Raw genomic sequence first — 23,367 nt, 5'->3', positions numbered from 1 at the left:
TATTTGAACTCATAGTAAAGTTAGCCTCATGATGCCGAACTTGGCGTACGTCATCGACATTATTGTGGCATTTATGTGCGTCAACCATAAATGCGCGAAGATAAAGAAGTAGTCAAGTAGTCGGACATGGCCTAAAGCAAGATGATATGCAAGGCGGCCAACCCGGACGACATAATCAACAAACTCCAAAACTGCAACAAAACTTCACTTTGGCTAAATTGGTAATAAATACATAGTATACACCACTGAAGAAATTCTGACAATTGGCACATGTACAAGCGTCACTGTACATGTGCGCTTACGTAGATAATACCAAGAAACCGGGAAGAAAGTCGGCTTCCTCCCGACCTCCTTAGAAATAGACAGTAGGGTTGTGCGAATAATCAAAACTCGCACAACGAACAAACCACTCGCGCATTCAGTCTGCGAACTTCAGAAATGTCATTAGAAGTTTCAGACTGGAGATAACATTTCGGAAAATGGAATTGCGAATGCTTTCGAAACAAATCGCGAACGATTTTCTTCGTTGCAGAAGAGCATAAAAAGCGAAACCAATTAACCCGCCACCGATATAAATGAACTAAAATGCAGGTCATCTATACGTGTTTTGCTAAAACTCGACAAAATTGATAGAACTTAGGTTACGGGGCAAAAGCACCGCTGCTCATAGCCCTCTTGGAACTCTTCTTTATTGTGGACCAAAATACCACTGCTAGAACCTGAGCGCACGCGAGAGAGAAATAACTGTGGCGAGTCGATGCACTAAAGACTTCACGACAAGCAAACAGACTTCCAGCACAAAGTTCAGCACCCAGACTCACTTCTCGGTGTTCCAAGGCATGCAACAGCCAGAGCAAACTAAGACGCAGGAATTCACTGATGCAGGAGATAACATTTGCTCTCCAGTAGTTCCGCTTCAGTGGCGGCAAACAAGTTGTCTTCAGGCCAGCCAACTCGCCGTTGTTGTACCTTTCTGCATTGGCCCCATAACTGTTTTGCATTTCATACCTCTATACACCTCTACTTATCAGAAATTTCTGCACTGTAGTGGCTCTCCTTGCGTTTGTTTGCTTTCATGTACCTCGTACCTTTATTTTATCCAGCTCTACAGGTGGCATACAGATCATTGCATCATTGTAAGGTGTAACTGCTGACCTGATTTTCAAAAGCTGCTTCTGCCATAGAACTTTAGGAAAGTTGTGTTCTCCAACAATGTCTGTCATCCCAAGCTGCAACACCTGTCTTTTTGTTTAATACCGGTTCACGCTTTATGTCCAACGCTACCCAAGTGACAAATGGCTGAAGTGTGCACAAAAAGCTCGTGTAGTAAGTCGGAGACAAAATTCCACTAAATGCATGTATCCACAGTCAAGAAGTAGACGCAGACGGATTGGTGACACGCCCCACCAGGGTGAGACGCCTCACAAATTGGCGGCGTTGGGTGCACGTTATCGTTGTCGAAGGCGGCTTCGTCATACATCGAAAAGACGTGTTGCTGGGCGAGTTGGTGTTATATGCTAAACATTATTGTCTCACACTTGTGTGTTTTCTATATGTGTGTTCTCATTTGTGCTGAAACAATAGCCTTGTCGTCCTTGGTGTGTTTTAGTGAAGTGATGTGAATCGGCGGCTTGAATACGCCTGTACTCATTATCTATTCAGCAGCTTCCGCAGGTTGATAACGTCACTCCACTAATCATGTAAAACTAGGCCAAGGATGACAACGCTGCCTGCACGTGACAAAGATCAGCCAGCCTATTTCAGGCACGTTAAATGGACAATAGCGATAAACCGTACATCAGTTTAGACTAAAATATTCATTAAAACCTCTACCTTCATTAATGTCACGGTACACTCTTAAGTTTACCCCCTTTGGAGGCTTATCTTGTCCCAACACAATAATCATCTGCCTTGATTGCGTTTACTTTAAAACTCTGTGCTCGCAACTTTTTTGTCGAGAAGGCTATGTCACGCTGATAACGCGCATGCCGTTTGCGACCTGGAAGTACCGGACGCGCAGCGTTAAAGAAAGGAAAGGCGCGAAAGATATATGACGATTATTGTTGTGTGACAAGATAAGCGCCAAAAGGTGAAAACTTAAATTTTAAGAGTACAAGACTGATTACTAGAGGAGAAACTGAAAGTCGAAGGTTTTTTTTTTTTTTTTCGTGACAAACTCCAGCGCCAGTACGCCAACGTGACGTCACAGATCTCGATTTTTTTTTTCGTATTTACTGCGCCACTATCTATGGCGCAATAAACGTTTCTGAATCGTACCGAGTTGAATCTTTGTCTCATTTATAATACAATAGTCCAACTTTACCAATAAAAAAATTAACTAGGCCCGAACAGACACTCGAAATTCGTGACGTCACGGCGAGTTGGCGCGGGAACGTGAATGGCGGCGTCGCCACCTGTCTTTCGTTTTCGCGCCTTTTCTGACACCTCTTCTCATGGTAAGAGATACTTTTCTGGCATTTTACAAAAGTAGCATAACGATACGGCTAAAACAATTTTCCTCTTTAATGTCTCTAGATCACCTCCTCCTCCTCATTATTATTATTATTATTAGACCCCGTTTCCGTGGTCCATATATCTACGTAATTACTTAGGCCCTTTAGGCACGTGTAAGCTTGTCGCGCGAAATATAAAGAAATGCTGCGGATTTTACAGTTATACAAGTATGACCAGCCATTTATTCGATAGGTATTCAATTACTGCTCAATCTCGGCGCCCAAACACCATGCCTAGTCCCCACTCTCATTAAACTCTCTAGACCAGCAATAAGCTGATACGCAGTATCCTTGTTTTCCTTTCTCGTCGGCTAAAGTGCATCCTATAATATATATCACAACAAGCCACGCCGTAAGAGACGACGCTTTCACACCTGCGCCACGGGCAATCACAACATGTGTCCACGACGCAGCCAATTTTACGGCCGTTATCAGTCGCGCTCTTCCAACGCAGTTACGGTCCGTGTAAAGCGCACACAAGCATTAGTAGCGAGAAGCTATGTATTCTTGCTTTCGTAAATTGGTTCACGATCGCCTCTTGCCACCGCCACTTAACGTACGGCGCGCCTCTGTCCATAGTTCTACCAATTTACAAGTTTCGTGATAGGCAACTTGTGCAGAAGAAACTAGCGGAGAGTGGCCGACTAGAACGAGTGAGAAGATCTTAAAATGTAAGTAAATAAAAAGAATACTTCCATCCCCGCACAGAACTAACAAGGATACACGAGATAAGCGTATCAGTGCAAGTGGTTTAACGGTGAGCACATGTTAACAAACAAGGTCACGTAATAAATAGCGAGAAGCGAATGCATAGACGAACATTAAAAAGAAAGCACATTTCGCAGCGGTTGATGCCGTTTCTGTAGCGACTTTCACTTCGCGTGAACAGCTGCGGACGCCATGCGGAAAACTGGAGCAGTCTAGGACAGGCAGCGAACGTTGACTAATGCTGCCCAGCACACACCAGCCACGTGACTTTCCTATTGCGCGTACAACATCGAAAGTAGCGGGACTTCAAGCGTCTAGTCTGTCTACCTTGCTAATCCACAGTGACTCCGCCGCGGAAAGTGGAAGTCAGAACTGACAGACAAAAAAAAAAAAAAAAAAGCCAAAGAGACGACACCAGATCACTCTTAAAACACGCTACTGTGACGGGCCGTGGGAATGGATGCGGAATGCAGGTGTCGCTTCCACACGGCTGACCCCGTTTCGGTGGCCAAATACCCCGACCACGGCAGACGATACTCGAACACGGGAACCACTGTCAACTCCATATCGCGTAACCTACAAGGATTCGTCATCAGCGCTGGCACGACAATACCTAGGGCACATTTGCCACACACTGTCCCAATTCACTGCCAAGAAGTTCCTAATGTCCAGCGACCACTGATCTAACGCCAAATGGAGGTGCGTCAGTAGGGTGTAGACGAAGCATACAACACACATAATGCAGCAAGCGCATTCGCGACTCAACGCCGACTGAATGTAAGCAGCAAGCTTTCACTAATGTTCGTTGTGTCGAATGTAACGGCAAAGCAACGAAGTGGGCGTTGATATGCTCCCTAATGAGTTAGGCCCAAGTCGTCAATGACTGCAGCCTAAACTGATGCACACGTAAGCGATGATCAATATAATCTGCGATCGGCAAATGATTAATCGCATGTGGTATCAATACGAAACGAACGCCCACTATCAGCATGCTCGTGCTCTACTTCGCAGCATGCAGGGTCAAAGCTTGGCAAAACATTGTCGTTGGGCAATACGTCTAGACCGCTGTTACTAAACTGCCGCGAGCTGAACTTACATTTTGATTTTCAGCAGCATTTGCAAGTAATAAAGTAGCACAGAAAAACCTGGTGTCATTTAACACTGGAATCCACGTTTGACACCGGTTGTTGCCAAAGAAGAAGAAGACAAAGCTTGTAAATTTGCTGATGCTCAATAAAATCGCAGCCACAGCTGCTTCAGCATGGCGACTCACCGGTGAGTAACCAGGAGCGATGAAAATAGTTGGGTCCGCTACAATACGCTCTTAATCGTCGCACAACACATGTCAGGTCGTTGGCTTCACCGGTATGTTAAAGCACAAGTGACAATCACACGTCACACAGAAACTTGCCAAAGACTCCGTGTTCGTACGCCATTTTACTAAACAAAATGGCGCTGAGCTGAGCTGTGCAACAAGCCCAATTGTCGTAAAAGTGTTTTTCAGATACAATCAGCGCGTAGATGAGTGGAAAAAACACTATAATAGCATGTCTTTAAGTAATACAGCTTTTTCAAATGTTCTTTATGAAGAGACATTTGTGCGGTATAGTTACTTGTTTATTTAAAAAAAAAGTATAGAGTCTACATATTAATAGTTGCACCACTCCACGTCTGCTCTATGCTACAAACATAAATGTAAATAAGGACCACATGTGCTCTGAGCGCCATTTTGTAATAGCGACGACGAATACTTTATTTAAAAGTAATTCAAATATTATTTGTATTATACTGCTTTTATACCAATATTTGATGCTTATTTTATACCATTGTGGTTGCTCCTACAATTAATTTTGTTTAAAGGTATTTCATGGCATAGTCATGTAACTTTATTGGCCACAGGCTGCGCGCAAATCGCTTGTGGGATTTGCCCGAGTTCTCCTCTAGACGGCCTAGTGACTGGGCCGTTCTTTCGTATGTCAAGCTCTCTGGCAGCTCCTAGAGCGCTCCCGCTTGCCGGTTCCCGTGTGCGTGTGTGCGCGGCGTGGTGCGCGCTTTGTAGTTTTTGCTGTGCTTGCGCGAGGCGGCAAAATCCAGCAACGAACGAAACACGCGCAGAGGTCTATTTCTTTCTGCTGAGTGCTTAGTTCGGCAAAGGGGTGCAAGGCAGTAACGTCAAAATGTTTTGGGGTGAGTAGACTTCTTTTCACTGCATTGGTAAAATTGCGCCAGCTACTACGACTATGGTTCGCACTGTTGCCGTTTTCTGCGAGGCAGCCGAGTGCCGTGTTTAAAGCAGTTTATTTGTGCTGAACACAATAAAGAGAAAGTCTTGAGAAGAGCGTCATTTAAATGGTCCAACTATTCTGTGACCTCCTGCAATTGATACCTCGAATGACCACGTTGTGCACTGTACTACGTATGCATTTTTGCAGGCGTCACTCTGGAAAGCGGGAAGCGCTATTCCCAGGTGGTCGATATGTCGTACCACCTTTCCATGGCTGCGCTGGAGCCGAAATCAGGAGGTAAGTGGCAGGCATCCGTCGTTACCGAGCGAAGTCTCGGCATCACCGAAGATCGTTCATGCGTCTAGTACTCTAGGTACAGACTTCATAGTAATTTGTAATAACATGTGGAGGGAGTAGTTCCAAGTGTCACAAAGTTACACGGTAGTTGTAAGGTATGCGATAGTTGACGGCTATCGCGAACCGAAATCGCGGTACACGCTATCTATAAGAAGACGCATGTCGCTGCAACGCGGCAATTCTGGAGCTGGTCAACAAAAAGCCGTACCGCGGCGACTACAATAATTTGCAAAGACCTACTGGAAATCACAGTAAAAATAATATACCACACACGCCATAATTGACAAAAATGTGCATTAAATTATTTTTCAATATCCATGCTCAATATCAGAATTTGTGCAGAAGTGCAGCAGCAAACAGATCCTCATCCTCTACTGTCTTGCATGCAGTTGAGTGGTTAAAGTTTAAGGAGCACATGGATGAGGCATGTCGGGAAGGCCTTTCACACAATGTAGAAGATGCAATCGTGGAGCATGTGCTCGCTGTCAAGGTCAGCAAGGCAAACACGCACACAGAACTGGAAAGGCTGCATGCGGCACGCCGACAGGCGGAAAGAAGGTATCGGTGCGCGAAGTCTGTTCTAGATCTGAGGGCTTCACGACGCATACAAAAAAAAGTCCAGCGTCGTATAGATCAATTGGAAGACAAGCGATGGAAATCTTTCTGTCAGACGCTTGATCCCCGAAGATCCCTCTCGCACATATGGAGAACGGTTAGGGGTCTTTGCTCATGGCCGCATCAAAGGAAGCCCTTTGCTGCTCTGGTCCTGTACCAATGCCACTTGCAGTTTGAAGTGGCTGAAGAGTTCTGTGTGCGGGTTGCTGGGTCCGTGATCATCACTACTGACGCGGCACTGAATGACATCCCTCAGGCACGTGTACCAGAACGTGCCAGTTTCACTTGAAAACCTTGACGCTGCGTTGGCGACCTGCAGGCGTTCGTCACCAGGACCACATGGCATCACGTACGCTGCCCTATGCCAACTTGGACATGATTTGCGTAGTGAGCTGCTCAACTACTACAATGAGTCTTGGCGAAACGGCGTCGTTCCTCGAACCGCTTGATCCCCATTTTGAAACCTGGAAAGTCTCCAATTGATTTATCATCATATCGCCCGATTGTGCTTTCGAGCTGCGTCGGCAAAGTGATGGGAAGAATGATTCTTGCTCACTTGGAATAGCCTGCACAGAAATGGATCATATTTTGTAACTATAAGGCAGCTCTTCGCAGTATCAAGTCTGCCTTACAGCACAGAACTTACAAGCAGATGATATCCGACATCAGGGAAGTACACCATGATGCTCTGGAAACGGGGCACGGCGGCCGCATTACGATGGAAGCGAAATGCAATAACGACCGTGTGCTTGCGTTGCAGTGCATGTTAAAGAACCCCAGGTGGTCAAAATTAATCCGGAGCCCTCCACTACAGCGTGCCTCATAATCAGAATTGGTTTTGGCACGTAAAACCCCAGAAAGAAGCATAGTCTCCCAGTGGATTCCTGCTCACTGTGGCATCGTTGGCAACGGCTTTGCTGACAGGGCTGCCCGGTCTGCCCACAAAGACACCCAGACGCGTCCAATACTTTTGGCGAGGACGGACACTGCCAGGGAATTTCATCTGCTTGCACGCAAAAAGTCTGCAAGCTTTCTGGAGTTCAAATGCCTTCAGTTGTCGATTGTATAAGTTGGACCCCTTGCTATGGCTACAACTGCCATCTAGCATTTCCCCCAGCTTTAACAACCTTGCTGTGTCACTTGTGGCTGGGAGTGGCATTCACGAACGCTTACTCATATCATATGGGAATGGCCAAGAGCCCAATGTGCAACGCTTATAGGTGCGAAGAAACCATCGAGCACCTATTGTGTACCTGTTCTCACTACAACGTACACCTCTCTCTCAGGACAACTTTAAACCGACTGGACTCGAGACCATTTGAGTCGAAGGCTACACCCGTCACTGGCACAAAAAGCTGTTCGAGTTCTAGTACACTACTTGAAGTGCACCGGTTTAAGAGACCGCTTATAGTGTCCCTGTACATCGTCCCACGTGTACTCGGTACTCACTCTCTCCCTCTTTTCCTCTTTCTATTCCCCCTTTTCCTTATCCCTAGCGTAGGTTAGCAAACCGGACGTTCGTCTGGTTGAACTCCCTGCCTTTCCTCTCCTTGCTCTCTCTCTCTAAGCAAAGGACGACGAGACACAAGAAAAGGAGCGATGCATTTAATATTGTTAGTTCTCTTTTTTTTTTTTTCCCCTCTCTAACGGCACATTTAGCCCATGGTGAAACCTGAAACTGAGATCATGAGGTTATGTCATTTCGCCATTCCACGTGCATACCATAAATTGAGGACATCTAACCGTTTTGGTGTTGTTGTTTTTTTTTTTTTTTTTTTTTTCAAAGGGGGATAAACCACCAGTGTAGTTTTTTTTTTTTTTTTTTTCTCAGATATAAAACAAACACAACGGTTTTTCTGTTATTCACAAGAGAAAAAATACACTAATAATGGGAAATGCACTCTTAGTATTGTCCTCACTAGAGAGTGGAGAACGTCGATGACATGGTGGGGCAGAAACGCAGAAAGGCAAACTTGCTTTTGCCTTACAATATTCTGTCCAGAAAACAGTCCTGCTGGTCTTGAAGCACCGAATCTGCTGACAGAATCCATCAGTCCATTTGATTTGCCCTACCTACACTTTGCGACTTCCCACAAGTTCAGTGCCAGTTCTTGCTCGTGCAGAACCGGCACGGTACCTCCTGCACGAGCACTGCACTACTTCTCTGACAAATGCAGGGAATGCTGTGAAATCATCCTGCACGAAGCTTGCACAAAGTGAAACGAAATGTGACATGCTGGTGCTATTTGCATAGATTACTGGTGCCCTCGAATTCTAAGGGGTTTAGTATTGCAGATTTATTTTCCTATTCTAAGAGCAGAATGCAGCAGAAAAAAAAAAAAGCTACATGATACATTTAGTGCTATACTAACTTGTCTGAATCTGCATTTTGGGCTCATAGAAACTTAAATGTCATATTAGTGTAAGTCAGCTAAATTCCTGCAGCAGCACTTGCTTTGGCCTACAACTCTTTACAACACATGGTACTGTCATGAAGGAATTAAGTGCGAACATCAGAAAACAGTATAGAAGAGACACTTTTCTTTCCAAATTTGTAACTAATGTGCGACACTGGCACAATGTTTTCACAAATGTGCGGGCATCGGGCTTCAGCACATTTAGCACCTACTTGTGCCACTATCACACATCCTTCAATTAGCCAATGTTTATTTCCCCTCTGTACAAAAATTATGCCACCTACTACTTCACGTAATTAAGTGTAATTTGGGTTTGACCTCATTTCTTTGATTTGTGTGAAAGTAGATGTTCAGAGCTTGGGTATCTCTCTGCAGGGGAGCCCGTCATGGTTATGCTCGAACATGGCAAGGCAGAGTTTCTGCTGTGTACACTGGACCAAGCACATGCCCGCCAGGTGGCACTGGACCTCAACTTTGTCGAAGGAGAAGAAGTAACCTTTTTTCTCAATGGCAGAGGAACTGTGCATCTGACAGGGTACCTGACCGATGGCCTACAAGATGATGATGTGTCTTCTGATGAAGAGGAGGAGGAAGAGGATGAGGCCTCTTTACCGGATGAAGAAGAGGAGGAGGAAGATAAAGAGCTAACCATGGGTGAGCGAGCCAGCTGCTGCCATTGCTTAGTAGCTCTTAGCGCATTGCACAGTAGTCTCTTAGAGCTTGGCCACACTTTTTTTTTTTTTCTCAAACAAGATACTTTTGTGCATTGTTGGAAGCTAGTTAGTAAGGTAACAAACTTTTGCTCGCATTTACCCCCCAAAAGTAATCTAACGCATTACCAGGTAAGCAACCTGCAAGATTAGGTTGCTGAGCTGCCTCCACTACTCAAAATAACTACTGTGAGTTGATTGCATTATCATTGCTACCTTGTCTAGTCAGTGAGTTTTTGTTTGGTGTTAGTTCAAGAGCACAGGGAGTAACACTGCATTAGTTCCCTTCAAATAGCATGCACCTGCCCCCCTCCTTACCCGCCTTCTCTTGGAAGATTGCACGCAAGTTATTTGAAATAGCCCATGCAATAAAGTGCAACTGCTTAATAGACAGATCCCACCACAACTTTCTCTGCACCACCTCTGCTGCTGCAAGGTATGTCATCAGTTCAAGTTCTCGGCAAACTAGGCGACAACTCTTGTTGAAAGCATTTTGTTATTTGACCGATTGATATCTATTAATGTTTTCTTTGCATTTTCATTAATTCCTTGAAAGCGAGAAGTAAACCTTCTGTACCACAGTGCACGTAACAAAGAACACGAGTAAAAGAAGTCTGTAGTACAATATGTTTAGTTTCAGAATAAAGCGTTCATTTGCACCCAAAATGTACAGTGACTCATTCTAGTGCTGGCAGAAAGTAGACACACCTACTACAAGCATAAATAAAATTGATATATCTTAAAGTGCTGTGACGGCATGTAATATGGCTCCGATGCCTTTCTCTCTAAAAACAACAGTGTTTGCAGAAATCACATGTGGACGCAAGTGAAAAATCTTGGAGGCAGTTGGCATGGCTACCTGTTATTTTTCTCTTTCTCCTCTCTCTCTCTTTTCTTGCCCCATGTGAACTGACTTTTGACAGTTTAAATTGTACAGTTGTTTTCCGGCACGTTTTTTTTTTTTTTTTTTCTTGCACAAGGGCCATGCAAGAAAAGTATGTTTGGACAACACTGCCCTGTGAATCAAACACACCGTGGAAGTAGATGAAATATACTTGCAGAGGACACCTAATTATGTGGCACTGGTAAAAAGGACAGATATGTTTTTGTGGTGTCTTCAGTGAATGAAATTCTAACTATATTGCTACAGCCCGATTTGTTTCTCCGCTTCTGTGCATGCATACATGTGTTTGATTCACTTTATTGCTTATGGTTAGGTGTGATTAAATGTGAAATATATGAATGTAGAGACTACTCAAAATGCAGCCATACTGGGTTTAGTGACTTTCAGTTTTTTATGTCCAGCTCAGAAAAGGCCATCCAAGCACACCAAAAAGCTCAAGCAATCACTCCTACAGGCTGTTAATGGTGAGAGTGAAGACGACGACTCTGACTTTGATGTGAACAAGGTGGAGGATGCGACAGAGGATGACGAAGATGATGATGAAGACGAAGTATCAGGTAAAGGCAGTGCTGCTCTCCATGACTGAGCAGTAGCAGCCTTTGTGAATAACTTGATTAGTATATTTGAATGTGTTGCCAAAGTAGTTTCAATGTATCTTCTTATTCTGTGTGTGAGTGTTCAACAATCGTGGGGCCATGACTCCCAAGGCAATTGCAACAGATTCATTAGGTGGTCACGATGTAACCACTGTCTGAATGTGTCAGAAATTTTCAGGTCCATTGAAAAACATAAAAAGCATTGTGCGCAATGCTATCTATACCTTAATTGTGCTGCTAAACATGAAAGATGCTGCTTTATGCAGTGTCTTGAGTAACATTCTTATTCTGTGTGTGTCATTGGTTGCCACCTTCATAGAGGTATTTAAGCACTGCACCACATAATGTCTTAGGTTTGGTCACAATAGAATTGGTTGAATGTTTTTGTCTAGTGACAATTACACTGTTGCACAGACGAAGAAGAGCCTGAGCCAGCACCAGTCTTGCAACGCAAGCGCCCTGCCCAAAAGCGGGTTCCTGGCAAGCCGATGAGCAACACCTCTCCATTAAAGGAACAAGTTACAACCTCAGCGGTACGTACATCCCGAGCTGAAAAGGCAGCATTCACGGGCTGGGGGTATGTACATAGTGGATTGTCAGCAGCTCCTTGCTTCATATGTCTAATACTCAGCTGATTATTGTTATTGTGTATTCTAAAATGGAATGCTTTCTTTTGTTTTTCCATGCGATAGAAGGCAGCACCATTTCCATCTTCCCTGTTGTTTACATCGTTACCGTCTGCCATTGTCATCCTAGGCTAGATTTGCAGGTTTGCAGGTGATGTCATTTCATTCATTTGATAAAGCACAATACTTTCCCTCCAGTCACGTCTGAATTACATCTTATTTAGGGCCACTTCACTGGCACCACACAGTGCTTTTGAGCCATGATCTAATCATGGGTCCTGCTGTAAAATGAAGCCACTAACATCCTGGCAAAAATATGTATGAAAAATATATATATATATTTCATGTTATAGTCACCGTGAGGAATAGGTTCCCTTCTTTTTTTTTTTTTGTGCTGCAATTCATTTTTATGTAACTTTTGTACTTTGATTTATGTTGTACAGTGACAAAGTATGTGGTTTTATTGCATTCCTTCGAATTCTAAATTCTCTTATATCATCAAACATGTTGCAACTTATTTTACTGCATGTGCAATAAAGTAGTTGGAATATGTCTAAGTGTTGAAATCTACAGTAATGTTAATAATATTGGATGTTTGCATTTCTAATCCTTGTTTGTCAAGTTAGTATTTTCTTTGAAAATATGTGGCATATGTGCAAACATCAATGTTTCACCTTACCTGATTTGAAGCATATAAACTTTTGTTATGATACATGAGTTTCAAGCATGCAAGAACTGCACAGAAATTTTGAAAATGCTATTGATATCTTGAAAGAATGCTTAACGTCATGCACCAACACAGAAACATGGGAAATTCAACACTGCCATTCACAAAACACACCCTTAGCTGCTGAGAACTTGCAATCTTTGAAGCAGGGAACATTTGTGCTGCGATTCACACATTGTTCCTACAGTTTGTTACTGTCACGCGTTGCACACAGAATGCGTCCTCCCTAGCTATGTTTTACGATCACACTACCGTGTTAACCAACGCCTCTAGGACAATTATTTATATGCTAGTGTCAGGGCGCTTACAGTACTGGTTATATCCGTCATGGATATCGTCACCACCCAGTCTGTGGTCCGGCGTGACCGGTTCCCCGGCTGACGGACGAAGGCACAGTCACTGAGGGGCTGTTGCGCTCCGGCAGAGCGGGACTCGTGCCAGCTGGCGCTCTTGGTGCACACCGGCCCAGCTTAGTTCCCTAGACGGGGCGGTGACTGGCTGCAGTCAGCCTTCGCACGTCCACATTCAGCAGCGTGAACAAAGTGAACACGTGTCCTGGCTGGTAGGTCCGGGCCAGCAGTAGTTGCCGAGCCTGGTACTCGGGCAGGACGTCGCTGGATCGCCTAGGTACTGGGGCAGGACCCAGAGTGGCGGCATTTTCCGGCCGTCTTCTCCTGGAACGCTGTGCCCCGACCACCACGTCCTTCTATAAGCGCACCCCTTCTCCAAGATGACATCTCCGGGCACTCGCTTCACTGCTTTTTCCTTTTTGAAATCTCCTCTTGTGTGCCTTCGTTCGTATCGTCTTTGTCTTCTTTTCATTGCGCTTGTCAGGAGTGACAGTTACATGCACCTCAGTTATAATTATCATCCTGATACTGATTTTAAAACCCCTCTCATTCTTAGATTGTGTTTGTAACTACCAGTGTGCATGCTAAAAGTTGTCTGACAACAAAGTGCCAGTAGCTCCAATAGTAAGCAATACTGTTGGTCTGAATGCACCGAGTTAAATTTGTTATTATAGGTGTCTGAAAAGATGTGCTCGCAACTATTTTTAACAGCCTTTTATTTGCTTGCAGCCTTCAGCAGAGCCTCAGGATGGCGTCCCAAAAAAGAAACGCAAGAAAATGAAGAAGCAGCGCAGTGATGGTGCCACTGCGGTACGTAGAACGGTTGGCAGTGGCGCTGTGCCGTTTAAAAGAAGCAAGTTTCATATTAAGTAGCTGGTCTCCTCAAGGCATTCGTGATTTTAGCCTATGACTGTACAGAACACATTGTGGCACAGAGGTTAGCACCTCAAGTAAAATCTCAATGAATGTGCACAGTTGAAATCATACCACCAGCTTGCAGTGTCATTTTGGATAGGCTGTGTGTTGCGGTTTCTTTCCCTTGTATGTTCCGTCTTCTGTTTTCTAATAAACAATGTAGCCTATAAAGCGTTTCATTGAATGTGCAGAGTTCTTTTATGCTCTTCTCATACAAGCATTTCAAAAGCCTTTGAACTGTGCTACTGCCCCATGTGTCATAGGATGTTACTGCAATGTTATCTTCAGCAACCAACAAGACAGCAGTCAGTCGAATCGGTGATGTGGTGCGGAATTCTAAGGCCTTACACCCTTTTGTATAGTGTATTTGACCTGAATAAAATATTTAAAGGAAGAAAATCGCAATTGCTTACCGTGGAGAAGGCGAAAGTTCTTTTGATGCAACAAAGAGTGTGGAGTGGTGAGGCAACAAAAAGTGGAGTCCACAAAGTTATATAAACGCTGCAGTCAACAAGTTCGAGGTTGGGAAGCTGAAAGGAACTTATTACCAGTTGTTAAAACAAAATCGAATTAAGATTCTTAGTTATAATCATATGAACATGAAATAAAACATTCTGCAGCAATAAGTCAGGCATTTGGAGCATCAAAGGGGCCCTTAGCCCACAGTTGCAGGCATAGCACTAAACTGACACTGGATGAAAGAACGACACAAAATGACAAAGACTGACTTTCAACTGTCGCTGCATTTTCCACGCTGACTTTCAACGAACGCTTTGTCCGTTGTATTGGCTTTCTTTAGCCCCGTGTCACTTTAGCGCTACCCATGCAACCATGAACAGCTACCAGTCGCCCAGTTTACTTTCCCCCCCTTAATCCCCAATGTGGGTGCTTTGGGAAATTCTATGAAATTCAATGAAACTCGCAGTCGAAAAGGTAGTAGCACGGAATAAAACAAAGGGCACCAGGAATCCAGTAAAAGTAATTTTGAGTTCCATTAGCCTAGCCAGAATCCAATGAATCTGAAGCGAGTGGCATGGAGGGAGTAACCCACAAAATGCCAGTTGTGATCAAACGAAACTAGAGTTACAGATAAGGTTTGGAATCCACTACAATATCCCATTCATTAAATAATAAAACAGATATGCTCACTGGCAGCTGTGTTTTTCAAATAATGTCAGGGTGCCTAAATAAGAGTGCCTAGTGGCTAACCATTCCGTGATTGTCGAAGGGCTTGTAGAGCACCATAATACATGGCACATGTCATGTAAAACGGAGCTACTACAGTGGAGTCTCGTTGATAGGATTCTGCATAATATGTTTTTCGGTATAATACGTTTTTTTGTTGTTTTCCCAGCCACTGTATTACACGAGCAATGTATTTATTTCAAATAATATGATTTTCAGATGATACACTTTATTTTCCTGTTCCCGTGAAGATCGTATCAGCGAGATTACACCATATGTCACTGCAGCTTACATGCTATTGCACTACAGTTCATTGGAACATTTCAGTGACTGCAGTGGAACCTCATTGATACGATTCTGTGTAATATGTTTTTTAGGATGATATTTTTTTTTCTTTCTTTTTCCGATAATTTGTTGGATGATGCGATTTTCGGATCATACGCTTTATTTTCTGGTTCCCGTGAAGATTGTATCAACGAGATTTCACTGTATTTGCTTTGTCAGGTAACAGCCATGCAACTGCTTCATCACAGTTTGAAAACATAAAGGCCCATAACCTAGATAGCCATTATGAGTGCCCTGTGGCACAAATATTAGTAATTGCAAGCCTCATATCTAATTGCTTTGGGGCACTGTTACACTCTGCACCCGCCGTGGTTGCTCAGTGGCTATGATGGGCTGCTGAGCATGAGGTCGCGGGATCGAATCACAGCCACGGCGGCCGTATTACGATGGGGGCAAAATACGAAAACACCCGTCTACTTAGATTTAGGTGCATGTTAAAGAACCTCAGGTGGTCCAAATTTCCGGAGTCCCCCACTACGGCGTGCCTTATAATCAGATCGTGGTTTTGGCACGTAGAACCTCATATTTTTTTTTTTTTTTTGTCACACTCTGCACTGAAAAAAGAGAGCTAGTGTCACCTGTACTTTGTGCTTGTTTTGGTCTTGCTGTTATATGTGGGGTATCTTATTTTCAAGTGCCCCTCTTTCAACCTAAATTGACTTATCATACGTCAGCCAGAGTAAGCCTGAGCTGCTTGAAGGAGGGGCAACTCGGCTGTGAAGCATGCTGAAAAACAGTTTGTGATGTCAAACTGCTGTGCTTGTAAGCTAAAACACAGTTGCTCGGACCATACGTTTTCTTTAATGCTGATGGTGGTGCACACATTTCCCGCAGGGTTCCGAGGGTCCCAAGGTCCAGCAGTCGCCGCAGGTTGGAGGAGCAGATGAAAACGGCACAACACTCCCAGGAGGTGTCGTCAGCACTGACCTGCGTATTGGGAGTGGTCCTGTGGCAAAACCTGGCAAAAGTGTGCGTCTTATCAGTCTTTTCCTGGGTGCAAGGTGTCCTTGTGCAAATCTGTGTGAAGCCATATGCTAACCTTGCATGGGCACCGAATGCCTGCACAGCGTGGACCAGTTATGACATAAGTTGCCGGAGTCTCAGATTTCTGCACTTTAAGTGGAATCACACTATAACCAAAAACACTTTACAAGGGCATGTATATGCAAAACAAGTAGACCAAGCAGTTGCGTGTGTCCGGGAATCAAAGGATGCGACCAGAATGTGCCGTCACTTAGGTTAGCCAGATGGTTTCTGCATTTTCCAAGTGCCATACAGCCACTGTGAGGCATTTCATTGACGCTGCACCAAACCAAAACTTTGGCCCGGGACTCCTGACGAAGCGGCACTGATTAGGGCTAGCCGGCGAGCATGTCTGGTGGCATGCCGTCACGAGAAACTTGCGATATATGTTCGTACGAATACACATATAGATCTGGCACAAGATCACATGCACAGGCTGCATTGAAGCAGCGTTCGTGGGCAATCGGCCAACAACTGCCGCAAACTTCCGTAACAACAGTTAGTATGTGCACATGATAGGAAGAGCAAAAGCTCACGTGTGGATAACATTACGAACTAATGAATAATGGGACCACTGTTTAAATTGACAGCATCGCGGAGTCAAGGTCACACACGCGATATCTGCACTTCGCGAGAACTGGCGAATTACTCTTCTTGAGGAGACTGTGACAGCACTTATTCGGCAACGTCGCGTGTATTCATCAGTAGCAAGATCACTACAGTGTGTGCCGGCATCGCGCCGTGCGGCGTCGTTTGAGGTATAAATCTGCACCAACAACGTGTGCCCATTATTGGGGTACAGAAAAAAGTACACTCAAACCTCGTTATAACGAAATAATGAATATAACAAAGTAAATGAAATTCCCCTTAAAATCCCCATAGAGATGCATGTATTTAAAGCCTCGTTTTAACAAAGTTAAATTGTTCTGCCAATGGATACAAAGAACCAAATTCATCTCCGAAACCAAAAAATACCCAACCATTGCGCTCCGAGTACATCACTTTCCGCGAGGTTCGGCACTCATTCGCTGTGGCAGTTCAAAACTTCCGCATCCCCACGTCGAATATGTCGTCGAGCAACGCTGGTCTTTCTCATCGCCGTGCGTAGCTGCGAACCTGCGCACTTCTTCACTGACTTCTCTCTCTTATGCGTGCCTGGCTGCATGAGCGACGCCACGCGCGGCGGTGCGTTGCCGCGCAGGCAGGTGCAGCTGGGTGTGGCCTCTGAGATCTCACCGGTGCAATCTCAGGGGGCGAGTCACAAGCCTGCACGAGTCACACCATGCTGCGCAGCTACGTGCCGCGGTGCAAAATATTAGTGCATTAACTTTTTTCTCTACGGCGCACCGTGCAAGCAGCTGTAGCTGGGCCTGGCCTCAGAGACTGCCCCGGCGCAATCTCGTGGGTCACGCCCAGGCCGTGCATTCACTTCTCCCTCTCCCTGGGGTGCACCGCGCGGGCTGGCAGCTGGGCACACCTCCAATGTCGCATTGGCATGGTGCATGTAATCTCGGGAGGGCGCAGAGAAGTTTGCTTGCCTCCTCGATCCACACGCCAAAGATCCCTTTGTTGTTTTATTAAAATTTCATCGCATGTATGGCTGTGTAACGGTTCCGAGGGCCACCAAAGCCGTCTTCTTATTTCTACGTTTACAGTTGTCCACCTCATTGGCCATATATTGCAGTAAATGGCAATACTGGATATAATGGAGTAACGGATATAAAGAAGCAATTTCAGCTCCCCTTCAACTTCGTTATAACGAGGTTCAAGTGTATTTCGGCAAGGGTAGAACTTAAAAAAATATGATCGAGACCCTGCATTTAGGCAACAAAACAATACGGCTGCTTAACACAAGCTCCAATTCGTTAACTGGCCTTAGTTGCACATGTCTGTGGGATGCACCTGGCACGTATGCAAGCTGGGTTGTCCCAAACTCCAATAATAATGTGTACATGCCTGCTCTCACAAAGACCCATGCCTTTCCTGCAGTGTCAGGGCTGAAGCAGTGCTCTGGCACCTGAATAAAGGGGAAATCACAGCTGCAAACTTCAGCCATCCTTGCTGTAAAGTATTTTTGTCTGCTACTGCATCCCGAGTATACCTTTAAAAGTGCCCACTCGATGGCCATCAGTGGCGCCTCTATAGGTGGTGCACTAACACGTATAAGCGGTTACATTACAAGTGATCTGAACTGCGCATAAGCAGTGCTGTCTGGAAAATGAGTGAAAGCCAATGCATTTTGTCCCAAGTTTACAGAGGTTACCCCACAGGCAGTTTTGCTGCAATACCTTGGTACATGCTGTGGCATCCCTCAGTTTCATTTTTGTTCCCATTTGCCTATCTCTAAAGAAAGCTTAAAACCATAGCTTCCATAATATGGTTACTTGTAGTTACGACTACTTGGCTGCTTATTGCCCTGGCCATACCATCACTAGGACATTCATAGGTGCTCTTTGAAGAGCGCCCACCATGCAATCAAGGACAGCCACAGATCCTGTGGTAATAAAACCTTTTCGTTCTCGCACTTTTCAGGTACACGTGTACTATACAGGTCGCTTGGCAAACAACCACGTATTTGACACGTGCCGCTCGGGTAAAGCTTTTTGCTTCCGACTAGGCAAGCACGAGGTCATCAAGGGCTGGGAAACTGGTATTCAAGGCAAGTGGCACCTTCTGCGATATGCACATGGCCCTTGTACGGTTTTGCTTATGTTGTATATAAGGTCACCTTATGAAACATCACAAATCACCGATTCGGCTGGCTTAGTTTCCACTTTGTCGAAGAGTAATCTACCAGTAAATAATGTGTTGTGTGATTGTAGTACTTCGCTGGCTATACATTTCTGCAACCTTTCTCACCACAGAGAGCATTCTTGAGAATATCGGAGTAATCATTTCATGGCTTTGTTACAATATGAAAGTTTCTCCCCCCAGTTCGTCATATTTTTATGTACTTTTTCTAGCTTATCACACCTCTGCTTACCCTGAAGGTTGTATGGTTAAACCTTGATATATTAAACTTCTCGATATAACAAAGTGTCTAACTGTTTATATCTTCTTATCCATAGGACGCCATGTATTTTGAACCTCAATATAACTAAGTGTGTTTATGTGTGATTTCAATATAACAAAATTTAACTGCTGCCAGGGCAATAAATAAAGTAATGCTGAGGAAGCAGTAAATGAAAACTGCCTCCAACGCAGATGGTCGAATTACATGCAGTTTCTTGCAAATGCACCTTTCGAATTGCACTCCGCATGACCGAGAGCAGCCGCCAAAGTGAAGCAGCGTTATTGCGGCAGAAAAAAAATTCAGCTGATCATGGCCTCTGAAATCTTACTGCATGCGTGAGCATTGTGGCAGCGAGTATTCAGTCATCGAGTGAGATCTACTCATGTCTGCGTGTGCACGCGTTTCACCATGCTTGTTAATTTAATTAGTAAGCGAATGTTTACTGCAATTTAATACGGCTGATAAAGCTACAGACCTTCGTGTAGTTGTCTAATTCTTTGCCTTTCGGGCACAATTGTAACTTTTTTACTCATAGAAACAATGCATAATAAATACTGAAATGTCGGACACAGTATCTAATTTTCCTTGATTTCTCGGACATGACAAGTATACAAGTCCCAAATTTACAACAAACATGGCAGCGATGAACAACAGGTTCTCGCCTGTCACCTCGCGAAGCTTTCTTGACACCGTTCAACAAGTTTTGATGCCATTTCGGTTGGACTTCGTGAAGAGTAGTCCGCTCTTCACGAAGTCCAACCGGATGTGGACACGAAAGCTTCGCTGGCTTGTCTTTGTACTGCCAAAGTGAAGATATTGTCGACATGGCATGAAACCATATCTTTAGTCGCCGACTCTGAAATTCAACAAAATTAAGGTTGTTTTTTTTTTTTTTTTTCTTTCTCATTGAAATTTATTTCTTTCCAATTGCCTCTAAATTCTGAAAATATTATGGCCCCTTCTGGGGGGGGGGGGGGTAAGAAAAATCCGTCAAGAACTGTACTTATTTGCATAAAAGGTCGAATTTCAATATACTATTTTAATACTACGACAAAGGATTTTACAGACTTTATTATATTGAGGTTTAACTGTATTTGCTGCTTCAGGAGTACCAAGCTAGCTCGCTTGCAGAAGAGGTCCATTCAATTCATCCTGCACAATGTGAACAAGATCACACCTGGTGCATGCTGTAGCCTTTCTCACTTAGCAAAATAAAAGGGCTACCAAGAGTGCTGAGAATTCTTTGCTGTAGACACTGTTGTCTCATTGAGGGCAGACTATTCCACAACAGAAAAGAAACAGTTGGCACTCGACGTTCACAGGTTGCTTACCTTCCAAGCACAGATGAACCACAATGATGTTGAGTGTTTAGCAATGGGACAAGGACCAGCAAATTCTGCACATGGCCGATGGCAAGAATTCAGGACTACTTGAATAGAAAAGCCTGCACATTTCCTAAAGCTGGCAATATGCTGTGAACTAGGCTTTCACCTGTGTAGAGTGAGTGGTGCCATAGCGTGTGGTAAAATGTAAGCAAATTGAGTGGACCTCTTAGATGTTCTTGCTGCACTGAACTTGCATGCTCATTTCATGACAGTCTTGCACTCCTAATTGTATTTGAAAGTTCAGGATTGAAAAATTTCTTTGCAGGCATGAAGGTAGGCGGAAGGCGCCGTCTGGTAATTCCAGCCAGTCAAGCATATGGCAACACCCGTATGGGGGTCATTCCACCTAACAGCACCCTGTACTTTGATGTGGAGCTCAGGGCCGTCTCCTGAAGTGTTCCTTTCATTTTAAGTGGCCACGACCTTTTACCCATTGCTCATTTGCTCCATTGAATAAAAGCTGAACACTTGTGATCAGTGCGTTTTTCATTGCTGTGCCAAGGAAGTCTCCAAAAACGTGAACAGTTACTTAACGTACAGAGTAATGTCATGGGCTAAGCCAAATTTTTAATTACGCTGTTATATTACACAACTGCCAGCTCATTTACCTAGACTTGTCAACCTGAATTTTCTTCTAGCCTTGTGCAGATGACATGAACAGTATAAAAGGTTACAAATGAGAAAAATGTGACTTTAGTTTTTATCTACTCATTCCAGTGATCAGTGATACATATATTATGCTGTAGAAATAATTGCAACTTGTGCCCAGGGAAAAGCCTTGGGCCCATATACAATACACAAGCAGTCACAACCATATGAAGCCAAGGAAAGCATAAGGAAAATTATTTGTAGTTTTTAATCGAAGTGTAGAAATGGTAAGCTAAAAGGAAATGAAAGTGTACGAAAAAACAACTTGGGAGCCGAACCCACAAACTCCACATTACGGGTGCATTTGTTTGGCTTCGTATAGGTTGCGACTAACAAAAATCAGACCTGTCGGTTCCCCTTCACAGCAAGCAGTCAACCATTCATGGAAATTCGAAGTTGGTACCGAGTACCAACATGAGTATTAGGTACTGTCATTTGACCGTATGCAAACAAGCAAATTCTGTTTTATAACATTTTTCTCGTCACAGTTTTTGCGACTTTATGCTAGAGTAGGACCAAAGTAATTCTGGATTTTATGTTGGGCTTTATTGATTAGCACTGAAATTGCTTTTTAGGAAACTAATCCTGTGCAAACATGTGATAGTTGCAGCTAATCACTTGTGGATGCCTGCTTGAAGTGCAAGAAAGAGGGAAAGCAGGGATGTTAACAAGAAAAAGCGTGGTTTGCTACATAGAAAGGCGAGTAGGGAAACAAACTGGCACTCACAGTCTTGTCTCATAGAACCCTTTAAGTGGGAATCTGCACACAACCAAAGAAAGGTAGGTGCCTTTGAGCAATCAGCTACTCTTGCCAAATTCACGTTTCAATTTCCTTGTTGTGTACAATGGCAGCGTCAGCCTCATCGTGTGCCAGTTGAGCTCCTCTGTAGCACGTGCCACCTCTTTTCCTCACTCTCTTGTGCTCCCTGTACTCCTACAATCCTCTACTGTGTGCGCATTGCTTCCTGCTTCTTTCCACATCCTGACCAGCACCGATCTACCTCACTGCTATGGTAACAAAACCAGGTTAACACGCATGCACGGTATCCAAAGCTGAACTCGGAATGTACAATTGACAAAGTCGACTCCCATTAATTCAACCTCAACTTTTCGCTTAATTTGAATGCAACTCTAAGTGGGAAACAATATTGCTATGGACAGAAAACTGTAGTTCGAATGTGAACGCATGGTGGTTCACGTAGTTCGACCACTAACGGGCCCGTCCTCATGTGCGCAGCAACGGTTGCTAAATGCTTGAAAACAAGAAATTCAGCAGATAGCACTTGTGCTTCCCTAGTCGTGAAGCTGTTTAATTTTTATCTTTTAATGGTCGATGCTCCTACCAGTCGTGAAGCCATCTGTTCTTGCTTGTTTCATATGGACAGATTCGATATTCAGCACCATCCATAAAGGTAAAAAAAAAATTCCTCAGGATATTAAAAAAAGGTGTTTTCAGCAGGAAACAAATCAGAGAGAACTACAGCGTGAAGAAAAGTATGCTTGCAATGCTAGCATTGCAAGCATGCATGCGAGGAACGTATGCAATAATTGGCACACCCTTTAGTCATAGTGGTTGAGTTGCACTTAAAAAAAAAAAAGCAAGAAGACAATAGACTACTTAAAGCAATAAAAAAACTGAATTCGTTCCATTTTACTGCCATTTGTTAATTCGACTTCCTAGATAAATTATCCAAATCTTGCAGTCCTATAAGGGTCCAAGTAACGGGACTCGAATATCCTCTGTAACAGTTCATGCTAGGCTACACTTGGAGATTCCAAGAAATTCATTTCATGGAGGTAACATTTCAACTTGCTGATTATGAGAATGGTACGTAATGAATAATTGGGCTTTCACATACTTTTTTCTTTATCACACAGCTAATGTGAATTCTCACTTTCATCCACACATCTAAGTCCTAAACATGCAAAGTTAGTGCGTAGAAAATAAACGAGAGTCGCCAGTTACAATATTGCATTCTGCAAGGAACTTGTGAACTACATATTACTTCAATCAAAGTGAAAGCAGGTGGCAGCAAAATTGCATCTAAAGCTGCAGTGTAAGATGAGTCATGCATTGACACCATGCATACAAGTTAATGTAATAT

At 43.9% G+C, this 23,367-nt stretch overlaps 1 protein-coding gene across 3 annotated transcripts in view; it reads left to right on the top strand.

Moving 5' to 3' along the window:
* Nucleotides 1-21,088, top strand: part of LOC119446743 (46 kDa FK506-binding nuclear protein) — a 34,093-nt gene extending 13,005 nt beyond the window's left edge. Inside the window, exons 1-9 of one of the 3 annotated variants that reach the window (XM_037711271.2) lie at nt 5,206-5,408; nt 5,654-5,743; nt 9,211-9,489; nt 10,851-11,006; nt 11,460-11,578; nt 13,478-13,558; nt 16,028-16,162; nt 18,749-18,875; nt 20,880-21,088. In XM_037711271.2, coding sequence (XP_037567199.1) covers nt 5,399-5,408; nt 5,654-5,743; nt 9,211-9,489; nt 10,851-11,006; nt 11,460-11,578; nt 13,478-13,558; nt 16,028-16,162; nt 18,749-18,875; nt 20,880-21,007 — 1,125 coding nt within the window. In that variant the 5' untranslated portion in view covers nt 5,206-5,398 and the 3' untranslated portion in view covers nt 21,008-21,088. Of the gene's footprint in view, nt 1-5,205; nt 5,409-5,653; nt 5,744-9,210; nt 9,490-10,850; nt 11,007-11,459; nt 11,579-13,477; nt 13,559-16,027; nt 16,163-18,748; nt 18,876-20,879 lie in introns of those variants that run through there. The other 2 variants (XM_049664363.1, XM_049664361.1) reach the window with 2 other exon arrangements.
* Nucleotides 21,089-23,367: the final 2,279 nt, after the last annotated feature.

Source organism: Dermacentor silvarum, chromosome 3, assembly GCF_013339745.2.
Source record: "Dermacentor silvarum isolate Dsil-2018 chromosome 3, BIME_Dsil_1.4, whole genome shotgun sequence".
NCBI lineage: Eukaryota > Metazoa > Arthropoda > Arachnida > Ixodida > Ixodidae > Dermacentor > Dermacentor silvarum.
The sequence above is the reverse complement of the archived record's forward strand: the minus strand, read 5'-3'. Positions and strand labels throughout refer to the sequence as shown.